This window comes from Venustampulla echinocandica (genome assembly GCF_003357145.1).
Source record: "Venustampulla echinocandica strain BP 5553 chromosome Unknown scaffold_5, whole genome shotgun sequence".
Lineage (NCBI taxonomy): Eukaryota > Fungi > Ascomycota > Leotiomycetes > Helotiales > Pleuroascaceae > Venustampulla > Venustampulla echinocandica.
The window spans coordinates 1,230,575-1,257,311 of NW_022474210.1; the positions used below are offsets into that span (position 1 = coordinate 1,230,575).

The 26,737-nt window shown below is 50.0% G+C and overlaps 5 protein-coding genes across 5 annotated transcripts; 3 read left to right on the forward strand and 2 right to left on the reverse strand.

Annotated features, from left to right (window-relative positions):
• Window positions 1-1,451: 1,451 nt before the first annotated feature.
• On the forward strand, window positions 1,452-3,098 carry BP5553_07312 (uncharacterized protein; the record flags this gene model as incomplete). The annotated part of the gene is made up of 4 exons (XM_032015935.1): window positions 1,452-1,508; window positions 1,565-1,621; window positions 1,679-1,762; window positions 1,815-3,098. 4 exons carry the CDS (start codon window positions 1,452-1,454, stop codon window positions 3,096-3,098), a joined length of 1,482 nt encoding a protein of 493 aa, XP_031868204.1.
• A 2,060-nt stretch (window positions 3,099-5,158) lies between these two features.
• On the forward strand, window positions 5,159-6,943 carry BP5553_07313 (uncharacterized protein; the record flags this gene model as incomplete). Its single annotated transcript, XM_032015936.1, has 1 exon — window positions 5,159-6,943. One exon carries the CDS (start codon window positions 5,159-5,161, stop codon window positions 6,941-6,943), a length of 1,785 nt encoding a protein of 594 aa, XP_031868205.1.
• A 5,186-nt stretch (window positions 6,944-12,129) lies between these two features.
• On the forward strand, window positions 12,130-17,141 carry BP5553_07314 (putative Eukaryotic translation initiation factor 4 gamma; the record flags this gene model as incomplete). Its single annotated transcript, XM_032015937.1, has 4 exons — window positions 12,130-12,753; window positions 12,813-16,502; window positions 16,554-16,948; window positions 17,006-17,141. The coding sequence occupies 4 exons, from the start codon at window positions 12,130-12,132 to the stop codon at window positions 17,139-17,141; spliced, it is 4,845 nt and encodes a 1,614-aa protein (XP_031868206.1).
• A 1,023-nt stretch (window positions 17,142-18,164) lies between these two features.
• On the reverse strand, window positions 18,165-19,847 carry BP5553_07315 (uncharacterized protein; the record flags this gene model as incomplete). Its single annotated transcript, XM_032015938.1, has 1 exon — window positions 18,165-19,847. One exon carries the CDS (start codon window positions 19,845-19,847, stop codon window positions 18,165-18,167), a length of 1,683 nt encoding a protein of 560 aa, XP_031868207.1.
• Window positions 19,848-20,446: 599 nt separating this feature from the next.
• On the reverse strand, window positions 20,447-26,405 carry BP5553_07316 (uncharacterized protein; the record flags this gene model as incomplete). Its single annotated transcript, XM_032015939.1, has 2 exons — window positions 20,447-21,057; window positions 21,104-26,405. The coding sequence occupies 2 exons, from the start codon at window positions 26,403-26,405 to the stop codon at window positions 20,447-20,449; spliced, it is 5,913 nt and encodes a 1,970-aa protein (XP_031868208.1).
• Window positions 26,406-26,737: the final 332 nt, after the last annotated feature.

Here is a 26,737-nt window from a genome sequence, read left to right on the forward strand (position 1 = left end):
CCTATGTCCCTGCTATAGCTTTAGAACCGGACAAGCGCCTTGGTTTGAGAGGCTACGGGATATCCTGTGGGGCAGTTGATTCTTCTATATCCCACTGTAGTCTTTAGAGCTACCCTTTCATGGATCTTGAGGGTTGTTATACAAACTAAGTGGTATAAATAACAGTATTAAGTTGCCTCTTGGCAATATAATTTTCCCATTCGAGCGATGTATGGCAGCTTTACGTGTAATTCTATGTCTATATCAGGAACAAATGAGAGATGGGATATCTAGCCTAAGGAAAGGCTCGCACCAGGACAACTTCATTTATCAGGATCTTAACTCTTGAAGTCAAGAGAACAGATGTGTATGGTCATTTGCCTTACAAGTGCTAGTCGGATATGTCTATTGGATGAAGGCGGGCTAACTATTCTTACTCTCAGGGCTTAAAAAGCCCTGGTGAGGCGTTGTGTTATTGGTGATTCCTAGTATTAATTATCTGTGCATGATCGCATATGATCCTTCCTCATAGACATTTTATGTCCTACCGATATTGTGAAGTCTGAACTGTAAACTGTTTTCCCCACTTGTCTTGTTTCCTATTTCAGACTTAGATAATAAAGACACTTCTGAATTGTGAAATATTTACACTTGTAAGAACTACCCGCAACTTTCAAAGGCGGTCTGGTTATTCGATGTGAATTCGCTAAATAAGTATGCCCACAACTCGAGATCTTCGTCCTTCCACCCACCATCAACTGTTTTTCCCATCATAACTCCACCTTCCATCCTCCATCAACTTTTCTGTTACAACTCCCAGACACCTTCGTCCACCCTCCATCAACTCCGTACTTCGCCCATCCTCCGTCAACTTTTCTATTACAACTCCTAGACAGCTTCGCCCGTCTTCTACCAGCCTCGTTCATCCTCCATCCTCTACCAACTGTTCCATTACAACTCCTGGAGACCTTCGTGTATCCTCCGCCAACTTCGTCCATCCTTCATCAACTCCATACTTCGTCCATCCTCCATCAACTACGTCCACCCTCTACCCACTCTCCATCAACTACGTACATCCTCTACTCATCATCTGTCATTCATCGCCATCCTCCGTCAACTACGTCCGTCCTCTACCCATCCTCTGTCCTTCATCGCCACCCCCCATCAACCACCCATCCTCTGTCCTTCATCGCCATCCTCCATCAACTACGTCCGTCCTCTACCAATCCTCTGTCCTTCATCGCCATCCTCTGTCAACTTCGTCCATCCTCTGTCAACTTCGTCCATCCTCTGTCAACTTCGTCCATCCTCTGTCAACTTCGTCCATCCTCTGTCAACTTCGTCCATCCTCCGTCAACTTCGTCCATCCTCCATCAACTTTGTCTATCCTTTATCAACTTTTATATCACAGCTTCTACTATCTCCATTACATCTCAGCCTTTATCACGAAGTGAGAGGCCATAGCAATCACGATGGACCGCTCCTGGTATAAGCCCGGCGAGACGGCGAGACGACCAACTGGAAGCAGGGTATGCCAACCACTATCTTGTTCCGATCTATCATCAAGGCTGATGGCTACTTTTAGGACATTGAAGGATCGCAATCTCTTAATGACAACTTGAGCAGTGATCGCATGACGCTGGTATGTCAACATAAAATATTCCTTTGATGAATTTGCCAACGCTAACAATTTGAATAGTGCAATAACACCCTAGCTTCACCAAAGAACGAAACCCATACTCCACCTCAATCGTTGGCAGTTAGCCGTAAAGCTATCTTCGATGTATGTCTCATAATTCACAACAAAATGAGTACTAAAAGCTAAAAAGTTTCAGATGAACCAAACCACTAGACTGCTCAAACCTCCCGCAGAAATTAGAGCAATGATTTTCCAATATTGTGTGGCTCACGATTCGCCTATTTGCCCAGTCCAGCTTTGCCATAGGTCAAATAAGTTTCGTTGCGCCAGCGCTCGGGATCCCCCCGAGGAGGGGAGGATTGATGACAGGTATCGCACTGTTGTTGCCTCTACTCCGCCTCCATCCATTGTGGCCTTGACGATGGTCTGCAAGCAGATCTACATGGAGGTTGCTGGCGAGCATCTTTTTTACAAGAACAACCTCTTCTACCTAGAGAGTGGATGCCTGTTTCAGTTCGCAATTACCGCTGCCCGATTCCATGCGATCCGCTCTATCGCTTGCAACTGGTCTCATTATTGTGACCCAACAAATTTCAGGTCCATTGCGATTTGCAAAAGCTTGCAGTCACTTGAGCTGTACTTCGTGTACTACAGCGATAGACTGGATCATCAAATCAGCCCATATACCGTAGACACCTTCACGCCAAATTGCTTGCCAATCTTAAAACTCTTGGTGAGAGGTCTCAAGCACCTCGCTGTTTACCCCCCCAGAAAGGACTCTCATTTGGGCGATGACGCCCAGAGACAATCCAAACATAATATGGCCGTCGAATTCTGCCTTGGTCTGGAAAACCATTTAAAGGCGCATATGAAAGGGCCCCGGGTAATCACAAATGCCATGCTTGAAGCATTTAAGAAGATACAGATACAATCGCGGCTTGATATTCATGGCGAAGGCAGACTTGGAGAGTACTTAAAACCAGAAGTTCTCTCTAGCCGAACTCGATACCAAACACGCCGCGCAGCCACGATTAACCCTGATGGAACGATTCCCCCAAAACCATGGCCCAAATACAGTGCAGAAGGAGCCTTGGTCTGGCATGTTATTGGCATCAGCGATTCTCGGGAGACTATGACCGACGATGGCCTAAGCGGTGTGGAGTTTCTTGTCCATCACCATTCCAACAAGAATCATTATTCCATAAACCAATATCCCCATACAGAAAGCGAAGGGGTATCATGGGAGGATGCTGCAGTGCTGTCGTCTCCTAGTAGCCTCGAGGGCATCATTGAATTTTACGGAAGAAATTCCATGGCCTCCGGAAAGGAAGCGCTGGTTGCATTCTGGAAACTTCAGCCAACTGAGGTGATCAAAAAAGCGGCAAAAGCAAGATTTATAGCGGAGATTAGGCGTGTTATCAAATTCGAAAAATCCGTTAAGGCTGCGGAGAAAAGGTCCATGGAAATAGCGAGGTTCTAGAAAGCTAAGTAGGTTCTATGGAAGGAGGAGAGTGTGAGGTGCTTTTCTTTGGGGGCGTTTGCACGATACATAGCACATTGCGGAGTTTTAGCGATCAAGTGTTACTAGGAAGTGGCTAATATGAGAGAATGGAGCATGATACCTTAATAATCAATCACGCGCTGAGCTTTAGAATACAAAATTTGCTATACTTGCGTCCCATATACTGATTGCTGTGACATCATCTGCAACCGCCGAATCATTCTATTTCGCTTGCAACAGATTGGAAATATTCCGGGCCCAAATAACTCACTTTATGTTGGTGAACGAGTGGAAGCATAGTGAACATTTTCTCCATATAAAATCTAGTAAACCGATATGATTTAGACAGTCTTGCAAGCCCAAACTTCTACATTCATTTTCATCTGTAGGAAAATGCGAAATAGCTAGCACTCCCAATGTCTCAATTACTGTACATGTACGTTATTTCTCAACTAAAATGAAATTGTTTACCACCCGCCAGATCTCTACGATGTCGCTTTGCCCCATAGACTCTAGTTTCCGGTGATTCAATTCCTACTACATTATTTAACTTTGTAGGGAATAAGCAGTTCTCAGACTGGGTATAACGAATCAGCGGCCTCTCAAAGGCCTACCATAGCGCAAAGTCCCAAAACTGATGATTCATGGTGTATATTGACTTCTGCAAAAAGGTTCGAGAGAGGCTTGATAAAGTTATATGATGTTAAGATAGCCCAATTAGACGGGGTTGCTGGCTCGGTAAGAAATAGTCTATGACGCATGAATGTATATTCTTGGGTGTCGGCAGCAGTTGGCGGGCTTGTACAGCAATGAGATGAAGGATGCAAAAGCTACATACTGCAAGGAATTGTGGAGAGAGGGGAAATGCGTAATCAAGTATTCAAATGTGAACGCGTCGTTTGCTGCGCTATGGAGGCTGTTGTTTGGGATGGCTGAAAGGGGGTTTCTCTACAAGGCCAAAGCGAGGTACAGTACTACGTACCTTAGGTACGTAGTACTCGAGAAGCCGTTATCTGCTGGGATGTGTGTTAACGGTCTAGACTCTAGATGCATATAGACCCCTCGTACAATAATCATATCGCATGGTTTCGAGAAGTACTCCTTGCATTGCGATGCACTTTGATAGAAGGTGTGTTGGAAATATGTGCTTTGTTACGACGTTGTTTGGCACGATGCCGATCATCTGGAAGGAAATACATTATCTAGCTAGGATCGCCAGCTTCAATCCGATGCAGTGGCTTGATCCACGCGGACCGGGCTATGTACGCAGCCTGAAAGCGGCCTTGATTAGATTAGGAGATTGCGCCCTTGAGAGTCGTAATTTATCTTTGGAGTGAGACAAATGAGGGCGCAAAAGGAATTCCAAAGGGATGTTGGCGACGCTCGGAAGAGACGAACACAACAAACGCTATGACTCGGTGTATACCTAGGTGAGTTATTTGGAGGATCTGCTAACTGAAGTACTTCGTGCTGTATGTGCCACGTAAGGTACTTGTAAATTGCACGCGACAACTGTGATCAGTGTGATGTCGGGCCCACGAGACTTTGGCTGGAGTTGAGACTGTGGTAAGACAAGCCGAGCCCCACCACTTCAGATCGGGCTCTCGCCAAAGTGGTGATCATACGGGGCACATGAACCCATCATTATCATCCCCCATCAGCTCCCTCTGTATGCTGTGCTGGTATCTCGTACGTGCCATACTTGTTCCCTAATTTGCAGCGCTCGGTTGGTTTACTTGGGTAAGCTCTTTTGTCCTGCTGATTCCCGAAGCTCCCCTTCCAACCCAGCTATCTGTTGCCCGAGCTTCGAGCTTCTAGTTGATATCCCTGCGCATACGCCTTCTATCTCTGCGACGCCAATGACCCTGAAGACGAAACACGGCGAGTCGAGCTTCTGCAACATCGGTTTCCAGATACATATAGTAGCTCAATACTGCCAGTCGCCGCCCCGTGCAAAGGGTTGCTATCAGGAACAGCAACACTGGCGACTTTTCTATAATACGGCTTGGAGCCGACCCCACGGCCTCCTCATATAATACATGGACGACCCAGAGGGTCAGTCCAACGGCTCAGCACTGGACGAAGCACCATTGTTGTCCTCTCTTCCCGTTTCTCTTCCCGTCAATAATAAGAACACCTCAATCCCTCGCCAAACACCCGTCCCAAGTGTCTCGAACTCCCTACCCGTCGAAACTCCCCTCTCGAATGGCGCGCTCGATGCTTCCAGAGATGCCCGACAGATTGTGAGGTTGGCGCAATGCCCGCAATGTTCATACCCTCTCCGAGAGCCAGTTACACTACCGTGTGGGAATTCGTTATGCAAGAAATGCATTCCGAAGCTTCATCTGCGGCCGAACATCACCTATCCTGCTACTGAGAACCGGCTACAGGGCTTCATATGCCCTTTTATGGGCTGCGAGAAAGAGCATGCAGATGGTGATTGCGCTGTGGATGTGGTGGTGAATAAGATAGTAGAAATTGTGAGGAATGAGATAGATGTGTACAATGAGAAGCCTGGGGTTTCGGAAGTGCTGGTGCACGTCGAGGAGAGGAATAAATGGTCAACTGCGGGCATATCTTCTTTGCAGGATGAAGAAGTACGGAGCCGGGTCTTGAAAGGCGGGCGTCTCTGTTCTACATATGCTATGGCAGAAATGGGCGAGCTGGCATATGATTCCGAAGCCATATATACTGCCGTATCACCAGCCGGCGAGAACACAGGGACATTCGATGCAGCCCTACTGGAAGATTTGACGGACGCGACGAGACCAGAGCTGGATTGCCAAGTCTGCTACGGGTTATTCTTTGACCCTCTCACCACAGCTTGTGGCCATACATTCTGCCGGAAATGCGTACATCGAGTGCTAGATCACTCAAATCTGTGCCCGATATGTCGGCGGGTTCTGTCAATTCCACCCAGCATCAGTGCTCAACAAGCGCCATCCAACACACTCCTCATCAAGCTTCTAATCGGCCTCTGCCCCGAAGCATTGGCCGCACGAGCAGAAACTGCCATGGCAGAAGAGTCGAGCGGTACCGCCGAATTAGACACCCCGCTATTCATTTGTACACTGTCATTTCCATCCATGCCGACATTCCTTCACATATTCGAACCCAGATATCGTCTCATGATTCGTCGAGCGATTGAGAGCGGAGGCAGGAAATTTGGCATGCTCCTCCATAACCCAGATCGAGAAGAGCAAAGCAATTCAGGCCATGCTCCTTCATATCAATATGGAACATTACTTCATATCGTCAATATGCATCTTCTACCCGACGGCCGAAGCCTGATAGAAACGGTAGGCGTATCAAGATTCCGGGTTGTCAAACACGGCCTCTTGGACGGCTACACAGTTGGTAAAATTGAGAGGATAGACGACATCAGTATTGCCGCCGAAGAAGCCCTCGAAGCAGCGGAAACCGGCAACTTGGCCAATCGGCGCAATGCTCCATCACAAGGTCATTTCGGCGCACATTCTCATCACAGCTCTACTCGAAACGAACCACAACCCCCGCCAGTCATGGAACTAGATACCATGTCAACGCAGGATTTAATGGGGGTTGGCACAGCGTTCGTGAAGAGAATGCGCGAGCAAAGCGCTCCATGGCTCCATAACCGCGTTTACGCCGCATACGGCGACTGTCCAGATGACCCGGCCCTTTTCCCGTGGTGGTTCGCAAGCGTGCTCCCCACGGCAGAAGCAGAGAAATACAAACTGCTGGCTACGACTAGCGTGCGGGGGAGGTTAAAGATGTGCGCGGGCTGGATCACGCAGCTTGAGGCTCAGAGATGGTATGCCGATTTCCTATGTTCTGTATATTAGCGAGTGTTCTTGCAATGTAAGCTACCGGGGTATATCGAGGCCGGAGAGACTGATTTTGTGGACATAGGGGTCACAGGTCGAGTTGTACGGTTCTGTGACTAGCCGGTCTAAGTATTTTAGTGATGGTCGCTAGCGCGGTGATTATGGCGATTTCACGGAGGTATGGACATGTTGTTGTGGTTACGGATCAGGTTTTGCTACTTACTGGTCCTATCCATTTAACATCGTCTATATAACACCAACGCGTGGTTTTCCACCAGTCCATACGTGGGAAAGGATGGCAAGTGTACGGGGGTCTCAAAGGGGCTACATATAAATGATGGCGAGACTGGATTAGAGGTATCTCAGCATGGTCTGAAGGCGAAGTGGTGGCTCATGGTGTTTGTGATTGCATTAGCGTTGTGGTGTTACTTGGCATGTCCTCTGGTACCTAGGTATCTTATGTTATATGGGGGATTCGGGACTGGGCTGGCGCTGTCCAGAGTAGGGACGAAGGATACCGATGCATTACATATAGAAAGCGTCAGAATTGGGATATATTCAATGTCTAACTATTGGTGTGCTGAACTGTGTTACCCATGACCTTCGAAATGATATTGATAAGGATATGATCTTGTTTGTCGACGCCCTTGGCCATATTTGCCCTGTTGCAGGGAGAGGGAGATTAGAAGGCTATATCTCTAAAAGAATATTGCTCTACGTTCCTAGGTACCTTAGGCACATGCGATAAAGGCGGGATAGACCGAAAAAGGGGGGCGAAGCACGTGGTTTAGTTATGTACCCGGTCCCCGTTAGTTATCTGTGAGCGGAAATAGAAACAGACTTGGTCGACGGATACTGTATGAAAGTAAAGAAGGGCATCAAAATATTTACCTCGAAGAACAAAGAAATACGTAGGGGTGGCTTCCATGCCGATGGAGGAAAACAATACCACCAACATGGAGGTAATATTTATTCCTCGCGCTAACTAGCTCCCTGCAGGTTCATAGATTTCATTGTAGTTCTTGACAGGTCCGGATTTCCCCTTCGTAATGGAAAGGTTCTGGAAGGGTTTTCGATGGGATCTAGAACACTTTTCTTTCAGGGTTGTGGTGGTGGTGGCTATTGATATGGTGGTTGGAATGGCTGGAATGAAGATTTATGTAGAGGCTTCTTTATACTTCTCCTAGGATTATACTTATTCTATAACTCTGGCCGCTTGCGGGAGTTACCAAAAGCAATGTCGAAAGTGCCTTACCCTAGGTTGTCGGAATCAGTTCAAGTTGTCACTTGTCGATATTCAGGTTTTAGCTATTGAAATTATATGTGAAAGTAGTAGTAATAGGGAAGTTATGCTAGGAGTTATATCACTTTAATGTGCAGGTATTGATGACAGGGATTCGGACTCAGCGGTTAGAGAAGCTCGAACTCCACCCTACGGCCTATAGTATAGAGTACAGGGCGAGAGTATATCGAGGCGGACCGTGCCAGTGGGGACACAGCTACTTTGGGACTCTTCACAAAGGAAACTAGAGGCGATGCAGAGGTTCGTTATAAGAGTTATTTTGCTATTAATAGACCACACTATTAAGAAAAGTCATACTGTTATTATCCAGGCTACTGTCAAAATTATACAAGGCTCTGTGAAGAAATAGGATGACAATATGGCGATTAGAAACAGATAAGTTTATCAATTAACTCTTGATTGCTAAAGCGCTCCATATCGTCCTCGTCTATGTTCTCCATCATAAGTCGGTTTTCTTTCTCGACCCGACGTCGTCGATCGTAGTCCTTACGATATCTCTCAAGGTCGTCCAATATTGTCATTTGGTAAAGTGAGGAGCAAGGTGTGGAAGGTGAAAGGCAAGGCGTGTTGTGTTTTGGTCAAGATAATCTAAGGGAGAGTGCTCGCGGGCGATAGAATTTATATGCGTGGTCTTGAGGCCTGCGATTCGAAGACAGGCAGATATTCTGATCTAATGCTTATGTGATTAACAATATTACCATTTGCTGGCATACGTAATTGAAAAGTTATAAATCGTAGCGACGGACCGGCGTCCATATCTCTGATTTTCCAAAGGAGGTCATTGCCTTTGTCGCATCTTTACCTTCAGCAGACTTTTAATAAGTCGCCAGCTCAGAAACTTGAACTGTCTAGATATCAGGTAATCAACGTGAAAAACCCTATGGTGAGGTGAGACATTCAAATCCGCTGAAGCATCTATTTACTAGTAGGGGTTTAACGACTTAAATTTGTTAAAGTATCCGAGGGTACTTAGACTGTGTATTCTCTGGTGCATTGGTATACGCATCTGCCATTGGAATAGTTTCAGCTCTGTGAGAAGGGGGCGAAAAGGGGTAATGCGCCACAGCGCACCACACCCACACAAACAGTGGTGGCGAATCAGAAGTCATGCAATGCAGCAAACCTGAAAATACCGATTCCGGAAAAACACAAATAAAACTCTAGAAGTGGAAGAAACCAACGAACAACGAAACCAGGTAAATAAATCTGGGTTTGAACAAAGGCATGTGAACGATGGGAGTCTCGTTTGCTGCAAAACCTACAGATGCAGGTTGGGCGATCAAATGCCATGCATGTCATTCGCTTCTGCGAGTGCCTGAGCCTTCGGGGCTTCCAGAAGAAACAGATGCAATTTCCGGGAGGAAACCCATATCTTTAAGATTAGCATCTGGGGGCGCAATGTGATATTGATACTATGTGCGGCGAGGGAAGATACTTCGTATTGTGCTCTTATTAAATGATCTCTTCGCGAGCCATCCCGGAGGAGGGGAAGACTGTGTGTGTATACTCCGTAAGGTATGTTTGGATTCCTTCGGCGGGTTCTTACGGATACCTACAGCAGCGACGTCGAGCAACGCCAACGAACGGGGTTTTAGCAATTTTATTTTATTTTTCATGGCAGATAAGATCCGTTTGCCTTACGCGGCTGTCGTCACATTGCAGCAGATCCCGACTGGCGCTGCTCCCCTTTGGGAGACCGGTCGCTCGAGAATGTGAGCTGTGCATGCAGATGATGCAGATGATGCAGATGCAGAAGCAGAAGTAGGCGGATTGCGCCACGACGATGGTCTGTCAGAATGACTCAGAGATGCTTCGATCGGGCATATCATACTGGATGATATTGGATGCTGGATGCTTCGCCTTCACGTAAGCTACTCGGCGAACGACGAGGGCGATGAAGTTGGTTGAGTTGGCGGGTTTAAGGGGTGAAAGCATCCTAACTCCTGTACGTTGCACTACGTACCTCCGGGTACTACGTACTTCGTACTCGATCCACTGGGAAATATTTGGCACCGTTCGTGTTGGGGTGGCGAAGGGCGCGATGAGCCTCTACCACTGCCATCCATCTCCCTACGGAGGTACTCGTACTCCGTCCCCACGATGCAAGGGGCTGCCCAGCCCAACTTTTTGGTACGATGGACAGAGTAGTTAGTGTCGAAGAATGGCGCGAATGGTTGGTTATAGAGAGAGGGTGACATCTGGGCGAACGCTAACTGATTGGCACTGGCTGTCATGGCTCAGATCGCTGTCATGGCCATCATTTATTGTATCATATGGCTCATGAATCATCTTCTCGTTTTGAACGTATCCTTTGATAGCAACCACTGCGCCGGGCTGCTTTGTTAGGGACGGTCTGGTGCGAGCGCTCGAGTTTCGCTGGACCACCGATCAGCCCCGAGTACTTCTGTAGGTAGTCACTCGCCTGGAGGCTCGCCCTGTTGCGCAGCCTAATCCTTCCTTCCTTCTTTCTCTTGGGACTTGACATGAGCACGGTATTTGTTCGGTTTGTACGAAGTACTGCGCATCACGGGAATAATTGCCCCCAAGAACCCAAGAACCCGCCCAAGAAAAACCAAATCCAAGATGAGGGCCCATCCAGGGGGTTGCGAGCTGGCTGTAGCGCGTTTGAACTTTCGCAAGACTTGCTCGGGACTTCGGGCTGGGCCAGAGCTGGGCCCTGGGCAGGGCAGGGCAGGGCAAGGCATCGGAGTGATCTGAGGATTTTTGTTTGATGAAAAATTCGCCAGGCCAACCAACTCCTTCTGGCCCTAACTCTGCAAGCCAGCAGCCAGGAAAACATATTGATTGACTGACCAAGACTCGGAATCTTGGGTTCCGCGCTCAGAGCCGGAGTGCGAGGCTGCATGTATGTATATAGCGCTGCTGCTGGTGGGAGAACAGATTTCAGGCAGGACGTTTCTGTGGAGAGAGGACTGCACTGAAGGATAATAAGTATGAAGTACATACGTATGTACCTATGATCGGGACATTCGTACCCTCGCACTGCTTACCCGCTTGGACGGTACATAGAGTGCTCGGTGGACGTGGACGTGGAAGCCGAAGGGAAATAGGCTGGTTCAGCAGGCAACCCGAGCGAGGGTTTCGTTTCGACACGAAGTCAAGAGTCAATCAAGAACTGAGGACGAGGACTTGATAGGCAGCGCATAGCTGTTGCCACTACTGTTCTTCATGCTCGCTCTGTGTGGTTGTTGTTGTTGTGTAAAGCAATGCTAATCATACTCATACTCATACTCATACTCAATCATAATAATAATACTTTCGCAACAATGAATGTACCTTGTACCCAAGTACCCGCTGAATAAGCGAGCCCCCCCCCCTGCCCCAGCCCGTCGCCCCAAATTGTCTGCAACTCGCAATTTCTCGACTTTCTCTTTCTCTCCCGCAACCCTCTTTCTGAGCATCTCAGAAACATCTTCCATCCGCACAACTCCTCCGGCCCCGACCTCTATCCCCCCCCAGATCTACCTTCTATTCTGTAGAAGAGCAGATCGCGGCTGGTTTAGTTTCGAGATACTCTGTATCCCCCCGAGTCTATCGACAGCGCCTCCGTTGCGACGAGCCTGCTGCGACAGCCACACTCCTTCAATTCACCCAGTGAAAAAAAAAAGAAACGCCTCCTTTCAGGCAATCTTCTCACCTTCCCACCACCACCAAACCCCCAACTCCAAGAGAGATCCGATTCACTTCGACCATCTCACCTCCCTCCAAACTCCACTCCACAGCGTTTCGACCTCCTCTTAATATTTGTCGCCAGATTTGATCTCGGTCGCCTTCTGCGAAGGTATCTCCGTCCATCGCGATACGTCATACGAAACACTCAACAACAACGCACACACACAGAGAACGACACGAGGTCACCTTCGAACTAATCTCGCCGCCTATGACTTCAGTTTCTCAGTCTTCCCAAATCCCAAGCCAGGCCTCCAACTCCGCTAGCGCGTCCCAGTCGACTCCATCTTACGCCTCGACCGCGAAGAAGGCGAAGGCAGTCTCGTCGCCTCCCATCGCGACGGGCTCCTCGACTCCATCCCCCGCCGTGGCTGTCGGAGGTTCTGCGCCGGTACAGCAGCAACATGGAAAATCCGCGTCCATCTCGCCGGTAAACGGTCGGACGGCGATTCCTCCTGCTGTACCGGCGGTTTCGGCACCTGCTATCGCCCATAGCAGCTCTGCAATCAATGGCGGTGCGGCCGACCATTCGCGGAAGAGCTCGGTGACCATCGGCGGATATGTCCCCAATGGAGGTCCTGTTGGCGGATCAAAGGCTGGCATCCAGTTTGGCTCGATCAACGCTGGTGCTTCTCCTGCCGCGACCCACAGCACCCCACAGACACAAGCTGCTGCTTCGGCGCCCATCCCGATCCCAAGCAACCCCAGAGTGACATCTCCGGCACAACCGCCGTCCCCGATCCCCCAGCCATCAGCCAGTGGTGGTCGACCACCTTCTGGCTTGGCAGTTCAAGGCAACGGCGTGACATTTGGTAGTCTCGGTGGCGATGGCGATGTAAATTTCCTCCCTCTTCCTTTGACCAAACTGCATATGCTAATCTTTCTGTGTGATAGCGTCACATGAGACAAGCATCTGGAAACCAAGCCCCTCTTGCTCCCGGAAACCAACAAGCTGGACATGCACGCCGAGAATCCCAGTCTAATCATGGTGACATCAACCAAGGACCTGGTGCGACTCAGGGCCGCGGTGGTTTCCCTCCTCAGGGCGGCCGAGGAGGTCGAGGCAACTTCAACCCAGGGTATTCGCAACAAATGGGCTATCCTCCGGGAAATGCGCAATACAGAAATACCCAAAGCCAGGGTCGCGGTGCCATGGCCCCGCCCTTCCAAGGACAGGGCAGACCTATGCCAAACTTCCCCAACTCCCCACACCAAGCGGCCCGTAGTCCAGCTCTCACCCCCTCAATGCCTGGCACGCCAAACATGAACAACGCAATGCCCATGGCAAACCCACAGCAGTATGGAGGATATGGACAATTCCAGCACATGCAAGCACAACAAGTACCCCTCCCTTCCACTTCACGTCACCCTTCAGTTTCTTCAAAGTCCAATAAACAGAAAGGCAAGATCAGGCAGAACGAGAAGTACTCTAATAACCGCCACGCGCCACCTAAAGGTCCTGCAAGGGAACTGTTTGGCCATCAAATTATGCCGCATGAGCAAGTTTCAACAGAGAGTGAAAGTTATGGCCAGCCCGAGATGCGGAATTTCTCGGTTCCCTTGAAGCCCACAGGTTCGGGTCATTTCATGCCTCTCGAGCAAGTCATGGCGCCACCACCTCGAGGCTTCATGGAGAACCGACGTCCTTCTGCTGATCAATCTGCTCTCCATTCTCTTCCCCCTCTTCCCCCCCTTCCTGCTCCTCTCGCTGGCATGCCGCAGTTTGACTTGAAAAAGATGGATCTTTCGCCTGCAAGTAACGATTTTGACACATTTCTAACTTACAAACAGGGCTACGGATACCCCCCTCCCCAAGCATATGACCCCCGAGGCATGCCCATGCAGAGCGGCCCTATGTTCTACCCCCAGATGTCGTACATGACCGGTCCCCCGCAGTCCCCGCAACCTGGTTATCAACAGCCAAACTACATCCCTGGTCAATATGCGCCCCAGCCCCAGCCGATGTCTCGAAACTCCTCGCAGATGTCAGATCAGAGACCAGCCTCCAGTATGGGAGTGCAACCCCAGACCCCCTCAATGGCCGCCTCCGTTTCCCACCCACACACGCCACAACCAAAGGTTCCCTCCGCACAAGCTGCGACTTTCCCACGGCCTGTCCGAAAGAGCGCCGCAATTCTTATCAAGAGACCAGATGGCGAACCACTGGATGTTGAGGCTTTGAAAGCCCCCGCATCTCCTGCTCCTAGCAACCGAACAAGAACACCTCCTGTTATTGCTTCGACCCCGACACCTCCACCCAAGTCATCCACTCCTCAACATGCTCGCACAGACAGTGCTGCGACCAAGACCCAGGACCAGATTCGGGCTGAGATGATGGAGAAGGTTAGGAAGGCCGCCGATGCTGAGAAGTCTGCCGAAACCCAGGCGAAGGCAGACGAGGATGCTAAGGCCACCGAGGAGAAGCGGAAGGAGGGAGAAAAGGCAAAGGCAGAAGCGGATGCCAAGGCTGCTGAAGAAGCTAAAGCAAAGGAAGAGGCTGATGCTAAGGTCGCCGCCGAGAAGGCCAAGCAGGACGAGGAAGACGAGCTGGAGCGACAGATTCAAGAGATGGAGGCAGCGGAAGCCGAACGAGAGAAGAAGGAGGCAGAGATCCTTGCAAAGCGAAATGCCGAGAAAGCTATTGCTGATAAGGCTAATGAAGCCAAGCGGAAGCAGGAGGCTGAGGATAATGACCGCAAGCTTAAGGAGGCCGAGCGCGAGATGGAACGCCTCGAAGACGAGCGTGAGAAGAAACGGGCTGAAGCCGAGGCAAAAGCTCAGGGCACTGATGAGAAGGTTGATGTCAAGCAGACCCCCAAGGAGGATGAGAAGATCGCCCCTACTACCCCAAGCACACTCGCCTCGAAGCTGTCAAACCTTACTCTTGGCACTGATAGCGGAGCATCTACCCCAGCTTCTGATGATTCTATGGGCCCTCCACCTCCTAAGACCAGTGCAACTGAAAAGCGTGGGAAACCAGCCGCTCTCAACCTAGCACCTCTGAACACCAAGCCAGTGGAACCACCGCAGCCCAGTGCCGCTCTCCAATCGCTCAAATCGGCACGCTTCCTCACTGCCATCAACCCCTCGCTCTATCCTACCAACATTAGCTCGCCCAACCCGGCTCTCAACTCTGCTGTCGCTGCCAAGGGCAAGAGCTTCAAGTATGACAAGGAATTCTTACTCCAATTCCAGAAGGTCTTCATTGAAAAGCCATCCATGGAGTTTGAGTCACAGATCAAGGCGCTCATCGGTGATGGTGATGGAGGCTCAGCAAGATCAGCTTCGACCAGAACTGGAGGAATGGGCCCCAGATCAAGCTCAACCCGGAGCAACGCGCCTGGAGCTTTCGCTATGGGCCAGTTTGGTGCTAAAACTCTACCTCCTGGTACAACCTCCGCGGAGCGTTTTGCCATGGCTAGTGGAACGATGCCTCGACCTGCCGCCACTCCTATGGCAGCATTCAATCGACCTGGTGGTGCTTTCCCTGGTGGCAGCACAATGCAGCGTACTCCTTCTAGTTCTACAATGTATAACATGCCCAACTCTCCTCGTCAACAGAGCAGATCTCAACGAGGTGGCAGCAAACGCGAGAGTCACCAGGGCAATGCCAAGATGGAAGCCCAGGCGGCGAAGACCATGCCCCTCACAGCCGGCATGGATCTCAAGCCTATCCAAGTCTCTGCAACTGGATGGAAGCCTCGTAGCATTGGTACTCAAGCTGCGACTGGTGTTGCCGGCCCTACCCCTGGTGCTTCAGGTGGTGCTGGACATATGGATCCTGAAATGGTGCAGCGGAAGGTTAAGGCGGCTCTCAACAAGATGACACCTGAGAAGTTCGACAAGATTGCTGATCAAATTCTTGCGATCGCTGCGCAGTCAAAGGATGAATCTGATGGTCGCACACTTCGACAGGTTATCCAGCTCACATTTGAGAAGGCTACAGATGAGGCTCACTGGGCTTCCATGTACGCCAAATTCTGCAAGCGGATGTTGGAGACTATGAGCCCAGACATCAAGGATGAGAGTATTCTAGACAAGAATGGCAACATCGTCTCTGGAGGCAATCTCTTCAGAAAATACCTGCTCAACAGATGTCAAGAAGAGTTCGAGCGCGGCTGGAAGCTTGACCTACCAGACAAGCCCGAGGGTGAACGGGGCGAGGAGAAGTCGGCAGAAGCTGCCATGTTGTCCGACGAGTACTATATCGCAGCTGCTGCCAAGCGACGTGGTCTTGGTCTTGTCCAATTCATCGGCGAACTTTACAAGCTTAGCATGCTTACAGAACGTATCATGCATCAATGCGTGAAGAAGCTGGTGGACTACACCGGAATTCCTGATGAGGCGGAAATCGAGTCATTGACGAAGCTTCTCAAGACAATTGGTGCCAACTTGGACAGCACCGAGAAAGGCAAGCCAATGATGGATGTCTATTTCCAGCGAATCCAGGCAATGACCGACACGCCTGACTTGCCAAGTCGACTGAGATTCATGTTGATGGATATCGTTGATTTGCGCAAGAAGCGCTGGGTATCCAAGGAGACCAACAAGGGTCCGAAGACACTCGAAGAAGTCCGAGCAGAGGTAAGATTTCATCGCTCCAGATATTAACGACATATTGCTAACTGATTGCAGGCTGAAGCTGCAGCTGCCCAGAAGGCCGCTGAGAACGCCAGAGGCAACCAACGCGGTGGCGGAGGTGGTGGCGGGCGTATGCAGATGGGCCGTGGTGATGGTCGAAATTTCTCAGGTGGATATGGCAACCAACCACCTGTTGATTACCAGAAGAACACTGTTGGCATGGATGACCTCCGTCGTTTAACCAACAAAGGTGGCGCGAACAGACATTCCACTCAAAATATGTCATTTGGCCCAACCTCCATGTTCTCATCTAGAAGCAACAGTGGGCGAAAGATGGGTCCTGGTGGTTCGTTAAGCAGACCAGGTGAAGACTCAGGAGCTTCATCAAGAACTGGCACACCCCCTCAACAAAAGGAAAAGGAGTCAGCTGCGTCAGCAAATGCATTTAGGTATGTTGAACAGGAGCCTTTGTTACGTAGTATATTTACTAACATACATACCTTCAGTCTGCTCGCAGGATTAGGATCGGGCGAGCCCGAGAACCCAGCCTCCCCTCCTTCAACATCTGTCTCTCCCGCAATGTCGAAGGCAACCCCCGCCGCTGCGGAGAAATCTGAAGATAAAAAGGAGAACGACTCATGAGCATCCAACGATATTCACGGAGGTGTACTCTGGAAGCATTCTAATCTCTGTGCATAGACTGGCGGGCAACACTTGCATTTGACGGCGGGCCTTTTTCTAAAACGTGTCTTAAAAGTTCTTTTCTCTGTTACCATGATACCTCACCTTCCGACCATAGACTACATTCGCGTCGCCAGATTTCCTTTAGCATTAATTTCCTGCGCATATTGAACCGGTGTGCGGGAAGACAGGTTGCTTTTTCCGCATATTTCCTTTTCAGCTCCCTAGGGATTTGTTCTTGCGCGCGACGGCATTTGACCCGCGATCGGTCAGCGACTAAAAGCTTTTTGTGTCAATAATCATTTTCGTTTCTTTTCGTTGGTTTGGTTTGTTTTGCAAGATCCGCTTGCTCTACCTGCATGCGTTGGGGGGTCTGCGAGATATTGCGTTGCATTTTCTGCGTTGCGTCTCAGAACTGCTACTTCGAATCTGGACTGTGGTCCTGGATTGTAGCGTTCTATGGCCTGGCTGGCCAGTATTGTAATCTTGGAGGGATGGATGGGCTTCTGTGCTTGGGGAAGTGGGAGCCCAAGGCGGATTTGAATTGTCTATACACGAACTGGTCGCCAACAGCAAGTGGATGGATGATTTGGATTTGCTAAAGGGGGGAAGCAATACATTGTACAAATATCTAATTTTCGCTCGATCACGCCAGCCAGCGTCACATAGTACAAATAAAGTTACTAAAAAACTTGAAAGTGCGTTTGTATTGTGATATTATCTAGATACGTATGCTCCTTTTTCCAGGCCTTGTAGTGTCGTCCTATGGATACTCAAAGTGAAAACTGGTTAGTTTGCCCCTAAAGTCATTAGTTTTATGTTCGTTTACTATTCATCGGCTGTTTCCAACTAACGAATGCTCCTTCTGGGAACTTTTGGAAATATGTATGTAGATCTCCTCTCAGGTCATCATTGCATAGGACACTAAACCGCTTCGTTCTCAAAACCGGTCTTGGAATGCTCACTCATAAACTAAACGTCGGTCTACGTCCAATTAAACTCTATAGCTGCGCTATAAGATTCTCTACCGCCATTGACGCTCTCCCTACCAACAGTAACCCCCAAATTAGCAGCTAGTTTATTCTCTCCAAATGATACTTTCAACTTATACTCTGTTCTCCCCTTCGCCCTTACGTTCCCTGGACTTGAGTCGCAATCCCTATACAACTCATAAACACTCGTCTCACTTGCCAACTTTGCGCCGGTAACATCACACCACAGCCTCTTTCCATACCACCCCACCACTACAAAAAGCTTAACATAATCGGCTTCCATGGTCATTAATCCTTGGAGTTCGCCCAAGCATAAGACGACGTATTGGTCATCAACATTTTGGCGAAAGCGGACGGTGAAGGAAAGCCCAGTGGCACGTTTGATAGAGGCGCCATAATGGTAGTTTAGTAAGAGTTTCGAGCGGAACGTTGTGGGTGGTTTAAGAAAATCGTTGGGGGAGATTGTGAAGTGAATGTCTAGTTCGGGAGTCGTGGTTGGGTTCATGTGGAGAAGGCTGTTTGGGCTCGAGACGTAAATATCTTTGACTGGGATATCGGAAAGTCGGATTGGCTTGGTGTTGTCCAAATTTGGCGCAGGAATATCAACTCTTTCATATGTATCTATTGCCGCTCTAGGTGATCCCCTGAGAGTTATAGAAACCGGTATATCTGAGTTTTGAGTTGTGCACGCAAGATATGCCTTATAGATCTCTCCGTTATCAATCTGCTCCAAAGGCAACTGGATCCGTATCCCAAAATTCGTCGAATTATATTCAGGCTTCGGATCTTTATTCCCAAACTGTACAGCAAACTCATTATAATCCATCAAGACCACATCTGCAGATCCAGCAAATTCGTTCGGGGATGCCGCCAAAAGGCCCCTTGGTGCAGTACCATTCATTTCCCAAGCAAACAAACTTTGGTCGTACGTCGTGCGCATAATCTCCTCTTGCAATCTGATAAATGCTTTTGAGCCTTCGCCGTAGAGCGTGGGCATATTGACACCGAATAATCCCATGAGCGAGTATGCTCTATCCTCATCCCTTGTGGTCACCCTGCCCGTTGCCCAGGACATCATCTTCGCCACGCTGATAGGACGATCCCGTTGATTTTTCAGGGCTCCAATATCAATATTTGTAATATCGTGGATAAGATCGGCCATATCAGATTTCTCTCCAATCAACACCCAGTTGTCGGCATAAAATATCACAGATGACGGCGCAATCAACTCCTGTAGCGTCCACCCCCTCCTAAACCATTCGCTCATTCTGAATGCCGACTTTTCCTTGGAATGATCCTCGAGTTCCTTCTCTCCGGGAACATCTGATAGATACACGTAACAAGTACCAGATCCCGAATACCACGCATACATTGAATTTATGGCCTCAGAGAGCTCAGCGCTGCTGCTCTTATCAATGCAGCACGTGTCAATCCAGACATACTCATATCCATCGCGGATGGCTTGCTCGCAACAACCTGTGATTTTCTCGTAGCCCTTGCCTTTAGTTAAGGTTAGGCCCTTTTGTATGTCTGGGAACGTGAGCTCTTCCTCGGGAGCACCCCAGCGGTGAGAGAGGATTGCGTAACGGGGGAAGTCAAGGAGGTACTCGTGGAGTTCGAGATGAACGAGGGTTTCTTGGGAGGCAATGCTAAGAGTGCAGTGGATGAGGCGCATGTTGGAATTGAAGGATAGGTAGGGGTTATCAGAAGAGGAAAGTTGGCAGAAATCGTGGTACACAAGGAGAGGTCTGGGCAACAGTCCCCGGCCTCAGGATATTTGAAGCGGCGTCAGCAGACTCAGCTGAATGATTGGCTGACACCAATCAGCTTATGCATATGTTGTCAAGGAGTATTTCCTAGACCAGGGCAATATATATAGCACAGCAAAATGAAGTATCTGGATCTGGAGTCAACTTCAGACCATACGCCCTAGATGTGATAATCGCAGGAATTGCCCCCTTTTTTAAGCGAGACGGTGTTTTGATAAGGTTGTGTGTCAGTTTTACCTTCTCTTGGTACTCCCCCTTGCTAACGGCATACACCTACGATCCGTTGACTTCTGGGGGAGAAAAACCGCAACGGGTCAATTTGTCTTCGAGCATTAAGAGAAACCATATTCAATGGTGATGCCTATCTGCTAGCTGAACAGCACGGGAACCCGAGCGCGCGTAGAGTTAATATATCATACAATTAATACTTTGTAACTACCTAGTTTTCCCTCCTTCCCAAGTCTATGATACAACCCAACCAGAATATACATTGCGAAAACCCCCCTCAGGAAGCCGCTTTCTCCCCCATAACATCCACATAACCCCTACCCTTCTTCTTCCTCACTGTGCCCTTCCTAGCGCCGGCAGTCGGAGGACCAAGCAAATCATCAATACTGCTTGCGTTACTCATTCCAGTACTAGGTCTACTAGGCGGTGCGCTGGGTGAGCGATTCTGGACGCTGCCACTGCTCACACTGCGACTCATAGCAGGGGCTGAAGGTGGTGCCAATGCACCACTACCTACATCAGCAGATGAAGTTGGTGGACCATTCCCAAGATTGGAATGTGGCCGGCTATCACCATCTGAAGCGGCGCGCATGGCGGGCGTCGTCCGGGACAAAGGCGGAGGGGCCGACGTAGGCCCTCCACTGGCTGTCCGTGGTGGACCGGATTTGGGTGGAGGCGGAGTTGCTGTGGGCGTAGGCGCGGTATCACCACCCTTTTTGTTCACCCATCGTTTGAGGTCGGGATCATAAACAAAAGAGCTAGCCTCTCCAAGTTTGGCCCTAATTGGCTTGTTCGATTGTGGGACATCAGCAGATTCTTTCTTCCCAGCTCCGAACCAGCCTCCGAGACCCCAGCCTCGCTTCGCGGGTGCAGTCGCAGACTTTTGGGCTGAAGAGTGTTAGATATAAATCATACGAACGGGACTGAAACATACCATCTGCTTCAGCAGCTCTCCGGAAGGCTTCATCTGCCTCCCGATCCTTTTCCTCCTTCGACTGTTCCCGTGCCGCGGATGGTCTCTTGGGAACTGGAATGTCATCTTGATCATCATCCATGAACGACTTTTTCTTGGGTTTGGTATCAACAGGCGAATCGGGTTCATCACCGAATGTAACAGGTTCATAGGCTGGCGGTTCGTAACCACTACTGGGCGGTTCGTAACTGCTAGATGTCGTTGGCTCATATCCGTTGGGGGGCTCATAAGCAAATTGTTGGTTCGAAGACGGTTCTAGTGAGGAGTATGAAGGATTTTGATGAGCATCCAGATTGTTAACCGGTTGTGGGGAGGAATAGATGCTAGCCGGGGCTTGGTCGGTAATTGGCGTAGTTAATTGAGGCGCGTAAGGTGAATCGTTTCCATGTGGAATATATGAAGTTTGCGGAGTATATATTTCGTTCGTCTGGGGTGCATAGTTATTTACAGGAGGTTGTGAGTTGGACTGATAATCAGACATTTGACGCTGAGGTTCATATCGATGGTGTTCGCCCGATGATCTCCCTTCCATTGAAGTTCGAGGCTGAGAGGCGTACGACCCGCTTCGGGTCTCCGGTGTATGGGAACGACCTGGGGCGTATCTTGAGCTGGCCTTGTTGACCGGAGCTGCTGGCATGGCACCATTAATGCCTAGGCCCCCATTATAGGAGCCGTAGAGTTCCGAGTTAGATGGCGACCGGCTGATGGTAGGAGTGCCACCTGCGATCCTGGCAAAAGGGCCGATTTCCGCTCCATCACCTGTAATAGCTCCAGCTGCATCATCTTCGTCGCCCGCGACAAATTTGCTAAGTTTGTCCCATACAGACCCCGAAACCTTGTCTATGCTTGGCTTTGACAACCATGATGACGATTCCGATTTGGGAGATTGCTTCAAACGCTTGCTTAGATCATCTAGAGCCGATATAAGCAGCGGATGGTGGTATGGAGATCGTCGGGTTTGGGAAGTAATGGATGAAGCAATAGATTCACAGTATTGCAGAGCCTTCTCCCGAAAACCATATTCTGCGAGAACCATCGCGTGCTGGAGTTTGTAAACGGATAAGTGAGGACTGGAAACCGCCACATTTGAGGTGCTGGATAGCGACATTCCGTACTCGAAAACCTCGCTGAGTAGAATGGACTCTAGCTCTTTATCAAATTCGCATGGCTGCCTCATATGATCAGATCCAACCAAGACAATGCTTGCCGAGGGGTCATCGACCCCGCCGAATATTGAGAGGTTCCTCGCGAATAAGAAGCAGATATGCGCCGCCTCAGCTCGACCATAACCAGACAAGAGCTTTCCTAATGCATTCAGGGCTTGAATGTCGTCGACACTCCTGTTGCTCAGCACAAGCCCCAGAGTTTCTCTCCATCTATCGAGGCCATCTAAGGCATCTTTGGAGCGCTCGTTTGTGTTTGAGGTGCTAACCATTTGGAAACCAGCCCGAGCTGAAGCTGGAACAAGTTCATCGATACTGTCTTCAAAGTTTCCAGCAAATATTTCGTACAGAGCTGCAAGTGACGCAGTATTATCACCAGTACTTTTGACTTCCTTTTGAACGAACTCCTGTGCAACCTGTTTGTATAGCTCCCTCGAAACTGTATTGGATATGAGCATCGCATGGCCCCATAGCCGTTTATCCACGGCTTCCCATACTGCCTTTTCACGCTCGCCACGTAGCAGATGCATCCTCAGGTGGTCAACAGCTGCAGGGTCTATTGGTTCAGATCTCGCGACTGAAGTCGAAGTCCGAGAAATGCCTGAAAGGTCTGCTCCAGTCGCATAGAGTGGGGTAGTGGTAGAATTGTCGTCGACGCCGGGAGATATAACATCCCTCACAGCTTTATCAACAGTTGGATTGCCTTCTAGGGTACCGTCATTCTCGACAAATGTTCTCAAGATTTTCCAAAGTAATATACGCTCTTCAGTTCGTTTGTCTTCATGGGACAGATGGGGAATCGAACGTAAATATGATGCATTATGCTCCAGGAATTCAATGCCAGAAGCCAGCCAGCCAACTACCTCCTTCTTTTTCGACTTCCCTTTCAGAGGCCCCGGAAAGGTTGTTAGCCTAGGCGGGAGAGGATCGATATCTTTGATACCTTTGACCTTTACTTCCCCAGGGCTTCGGAGAATCATGGGTGTAGCCTGGTTCATCCCATATCGCGGAACATCTTTCGGGAAGGACGTAACAATAGTTCCACCAACACCCCAGGCAATAATGGGGGCACCTTTCCACCTCTGTAAAGGGTCGTGTTCCCGACCATCACTGGGAGCGACGTAATCAAGGCCTTGAGAAAAGCCTCTCATACGCCCGTGAGAAGGCGCTGTTGGCGCTGTAGCTACTCCAACCTGCATCCGAGGGGACGTTGGGACTTCTACGGACGCGGGCCGTTGATAAGGAGGAGAAGCGACCATGTCAAACCTTGGACCAGTAAATGCTGTGCCAGGAGATTGGGTTTGCGACCTTTTCGGAGGGACGATTGCCTGATGCTGGTCGATACTACTTGGGGGTTGATTAGGTAGATACGACGGGGTGCGCTTGGGGGGCGAAGAGTATATTTTGGAGGCAATACTTTGTGGTGGTGGCGGTGTCTGAGAAACCATCGCCATACCGTGGGAGGGAGGTGGTGGATGTGCATTCGGAATCGACAAAGCTCCATAGGCTGTAGTACCGCTCGGCAGATATGGCTCTTCCTCGTCAACTTCACGAGTTGGAGGAAGATGGGCGGTTTTTGAAGCTGGCTCATAACCCGAGGAGCTACTTCGACGATCAAAACTTGGGGTCTCTGCACTATGTGGCCTTGAATCATGGGTTCTCTCGAATTGAGCGAGAGGACTAGAAGTCCTAGGCTGGTGGGCAAGCACCGGGGGTGGTGAAGTTAGAGGAAGTGAGTTGGACGTTTGGAGCTGCGGACGGGGGGCAGGAGGCGCAGGAGAATATCGAGCTTGAGAAACGGGCGGAGGGGCGATTTGATTCTGCGTGTGTGGAGGTGCAGGAGAGTATCTGGAGGATACGGCTGGTGGTGGGACATTGCCCGTTGGAAGGGAAGCATACGGGCTGACCCGTTCCGGCGCGACTAGGTCTGTAGCCGGAATTGATGATTGTACTGACTGCTGTTGAGATGCGTAGGGGGTTGGTCCCGCGGTTTGATTAAATGGCGGGGTGGAAAGGTTAGGGGAGGCATAAGGACTTGTTGCTGGAAGCCCGTAGCTATTTGAGTGTCTTGGGGCTGGCCTTGCCTTTTGAGACATAGGCAGCTCCTCGAAGAAACTGCTCGAAGACTTGTTCTGGAGAGGTTGGGATAGTGGCGCCTGGCTGTCCGTGGGTGATGTTAATGTGGACTTTGCTTCCCTTGGTGGCGGTACCTGCTGTGCAAACATACTGGTGCTTCTGGGAGGAGGGGCGGTTGCTGGCGCAGTAGGTACATTGTTGGCACGACCAATATTCTGCAAGCTTACACGCTTCCGGGGTTTTACAACTTCCATTGGTAAGTCATAAGGTGATGAATATCCGCCTTTGGACTTGGCGGCAAAGCTTTGAGCCCTGGGCGCATCTGGACGATCAGATTGCGGTTGGGTAGCTGGTGCTACATATGGGCTTGTTGCAATACTATTAATTGCTGGGCTCGAAAGATCTGCTAAAAGTGGCGCAGTTGGCAGATAGCTATTATTTGGTTGAGGAGCCGTCGCCGTACTTACACCAGTAGGAACATATCGACTGCTGCTGGGACGGGTTGGTTGGGCTCCTTGGGTGAGATTGTCAAACCCTGCCACATGACCATTGGGGCCGGTGACAGATGTCGGAATCGGGGGGCTTTGTAGAGGTGGCGCCGTAAACTCATTTTGCTCGTCGGTGTCTTCTAAAAAGCCTTCATCATCACTTCCAAAGAGTGTGGCCGGATCAAGGGCAGTATTATTTTCCACTGGTTCGTCGTCCTCCAAAAGCCCGTCCTCATCGTCCAGAAACTCATCGCCGGCCAATGCGGCTTTCCATTTTTCAGCAAGATCACTCTCACCAGAACCTGCTTCCAAAACTTGGCCATCTGTTTGATTGTGGATAGGTGTTTCGGGGTCGCCAAAGACCTGAGATAAGACAGTACTGGCTGATGCACTGATGCTCCCGCCAGTCACCTTATCAAGTGAGCCTTGTGAGCTTCCTGTCGTTTGTATAGGCGACTCCTGAGTGTCTCCACCTGGCAGGTGATTCCCCAGATCCATGGCCTGCGTCGTCGATTTTCTTTGAAGAGATGGCGGAGCGGGTTGTCCCGTAGCATCGTCCGACTTGCGGACTTGTGCAAAAAAGTCGTCCTCATCATTTCCTTCATCCATAAATGGAGATGATCCATAATCGCCACGAGATACTTCCGACGCTTGAACTAGCGGGAGGCCTTCCTCAAAGCGAGACTGAGCTTGATCGTCCGCCTGCAGCGCATCCCCACCATATGACTGCCCGAAATCTAACCTGTTGCCCTCAATATCTCCGCCATTCGAGGATTCTGGGAGAAGGCCTGGGCTAGTATTCGAAGTAGCCTGCTGACTGAAGAAATCTGCCTCATCATTATCCCCGTCTGCGAACAGGTCTGCCGACCCCTTTTCAGCCTTCTGTATGACCTCTCCTGCCTGGGTCGGGGCCAACGGCGTATCGGCGTGAATAGTTTCAGGCGAATGGAGGGGTGGAACCATAGGGAACGAATTCGTCCGGTCTGATTTGGGCATGAGTTTGAAAGGATCGGTATCTGTCCTGGAAAGATTCCACTCCGGATCCACCTCATCGTCCTCACCCCAGCTAACGTCTTGCGACACGGTTCTCGTGAAAGACATCGTGCTGAGGTGCTTGTTCGCGTGGTTGGAGATTTCCGACGGGAGCTCCGCTGCGTCATCGTCGATTGTGTCCCGATCGTCGACGCCATTATCCAATGGGCCGTCTTCCAACGCTTCCAAGCCTAAGCCTGCTGGGGATGTCGTGGGCGCAACATCTAGTTCGTTTGCCGAAGGAGGAGCATTTTGCGTTGGCTGAGTGCTCAGTTCTGGCTGCTTCAAATTGTTCACCGCAGCATCTTCAGGACCTGGATATCGTCTCTCCGTGGATATATCGGGATCTGAAGTTTCGATGGGAGGTTCTTGTACGGGGAGCGCGTTGGGTTGTGGCTGTGATTGTGGTTGTTGCGGATGGGGAACTTCTGACTTGATTGTGTCGGCCGTGGAATTCGGCATGAAGGCCGGATGCCAGGAAGACGCCACAGATTCAGAAGGCATCGCAATGTCTGTAGCTGTAGCCGTGGCCGTAGCCTAGGAAAAGAATTGAATACTGAAGCCGTCAGCAAAGGATGAACCAACCTAACACGCCTCCTATTCGGAGGCGAGACCCTGGGAATCGGCAGGGAAGGGCGCACGTACTTATACAACGATGCCGCTAAGGAGCAGGTCAAATCAAATTAAGGGAGATAAAAGAATACGGGGAGCCTGAAGCCATGCTACAGCGACGAGGGACCCATTGTTATTGTTTTGGTAGCGGAACTTGGTACGTTGGAGAAAGGAAGTGAAGCATAGGTCCTACGTATAAGGCGCCTGGAAGACAAGGCTCCTCG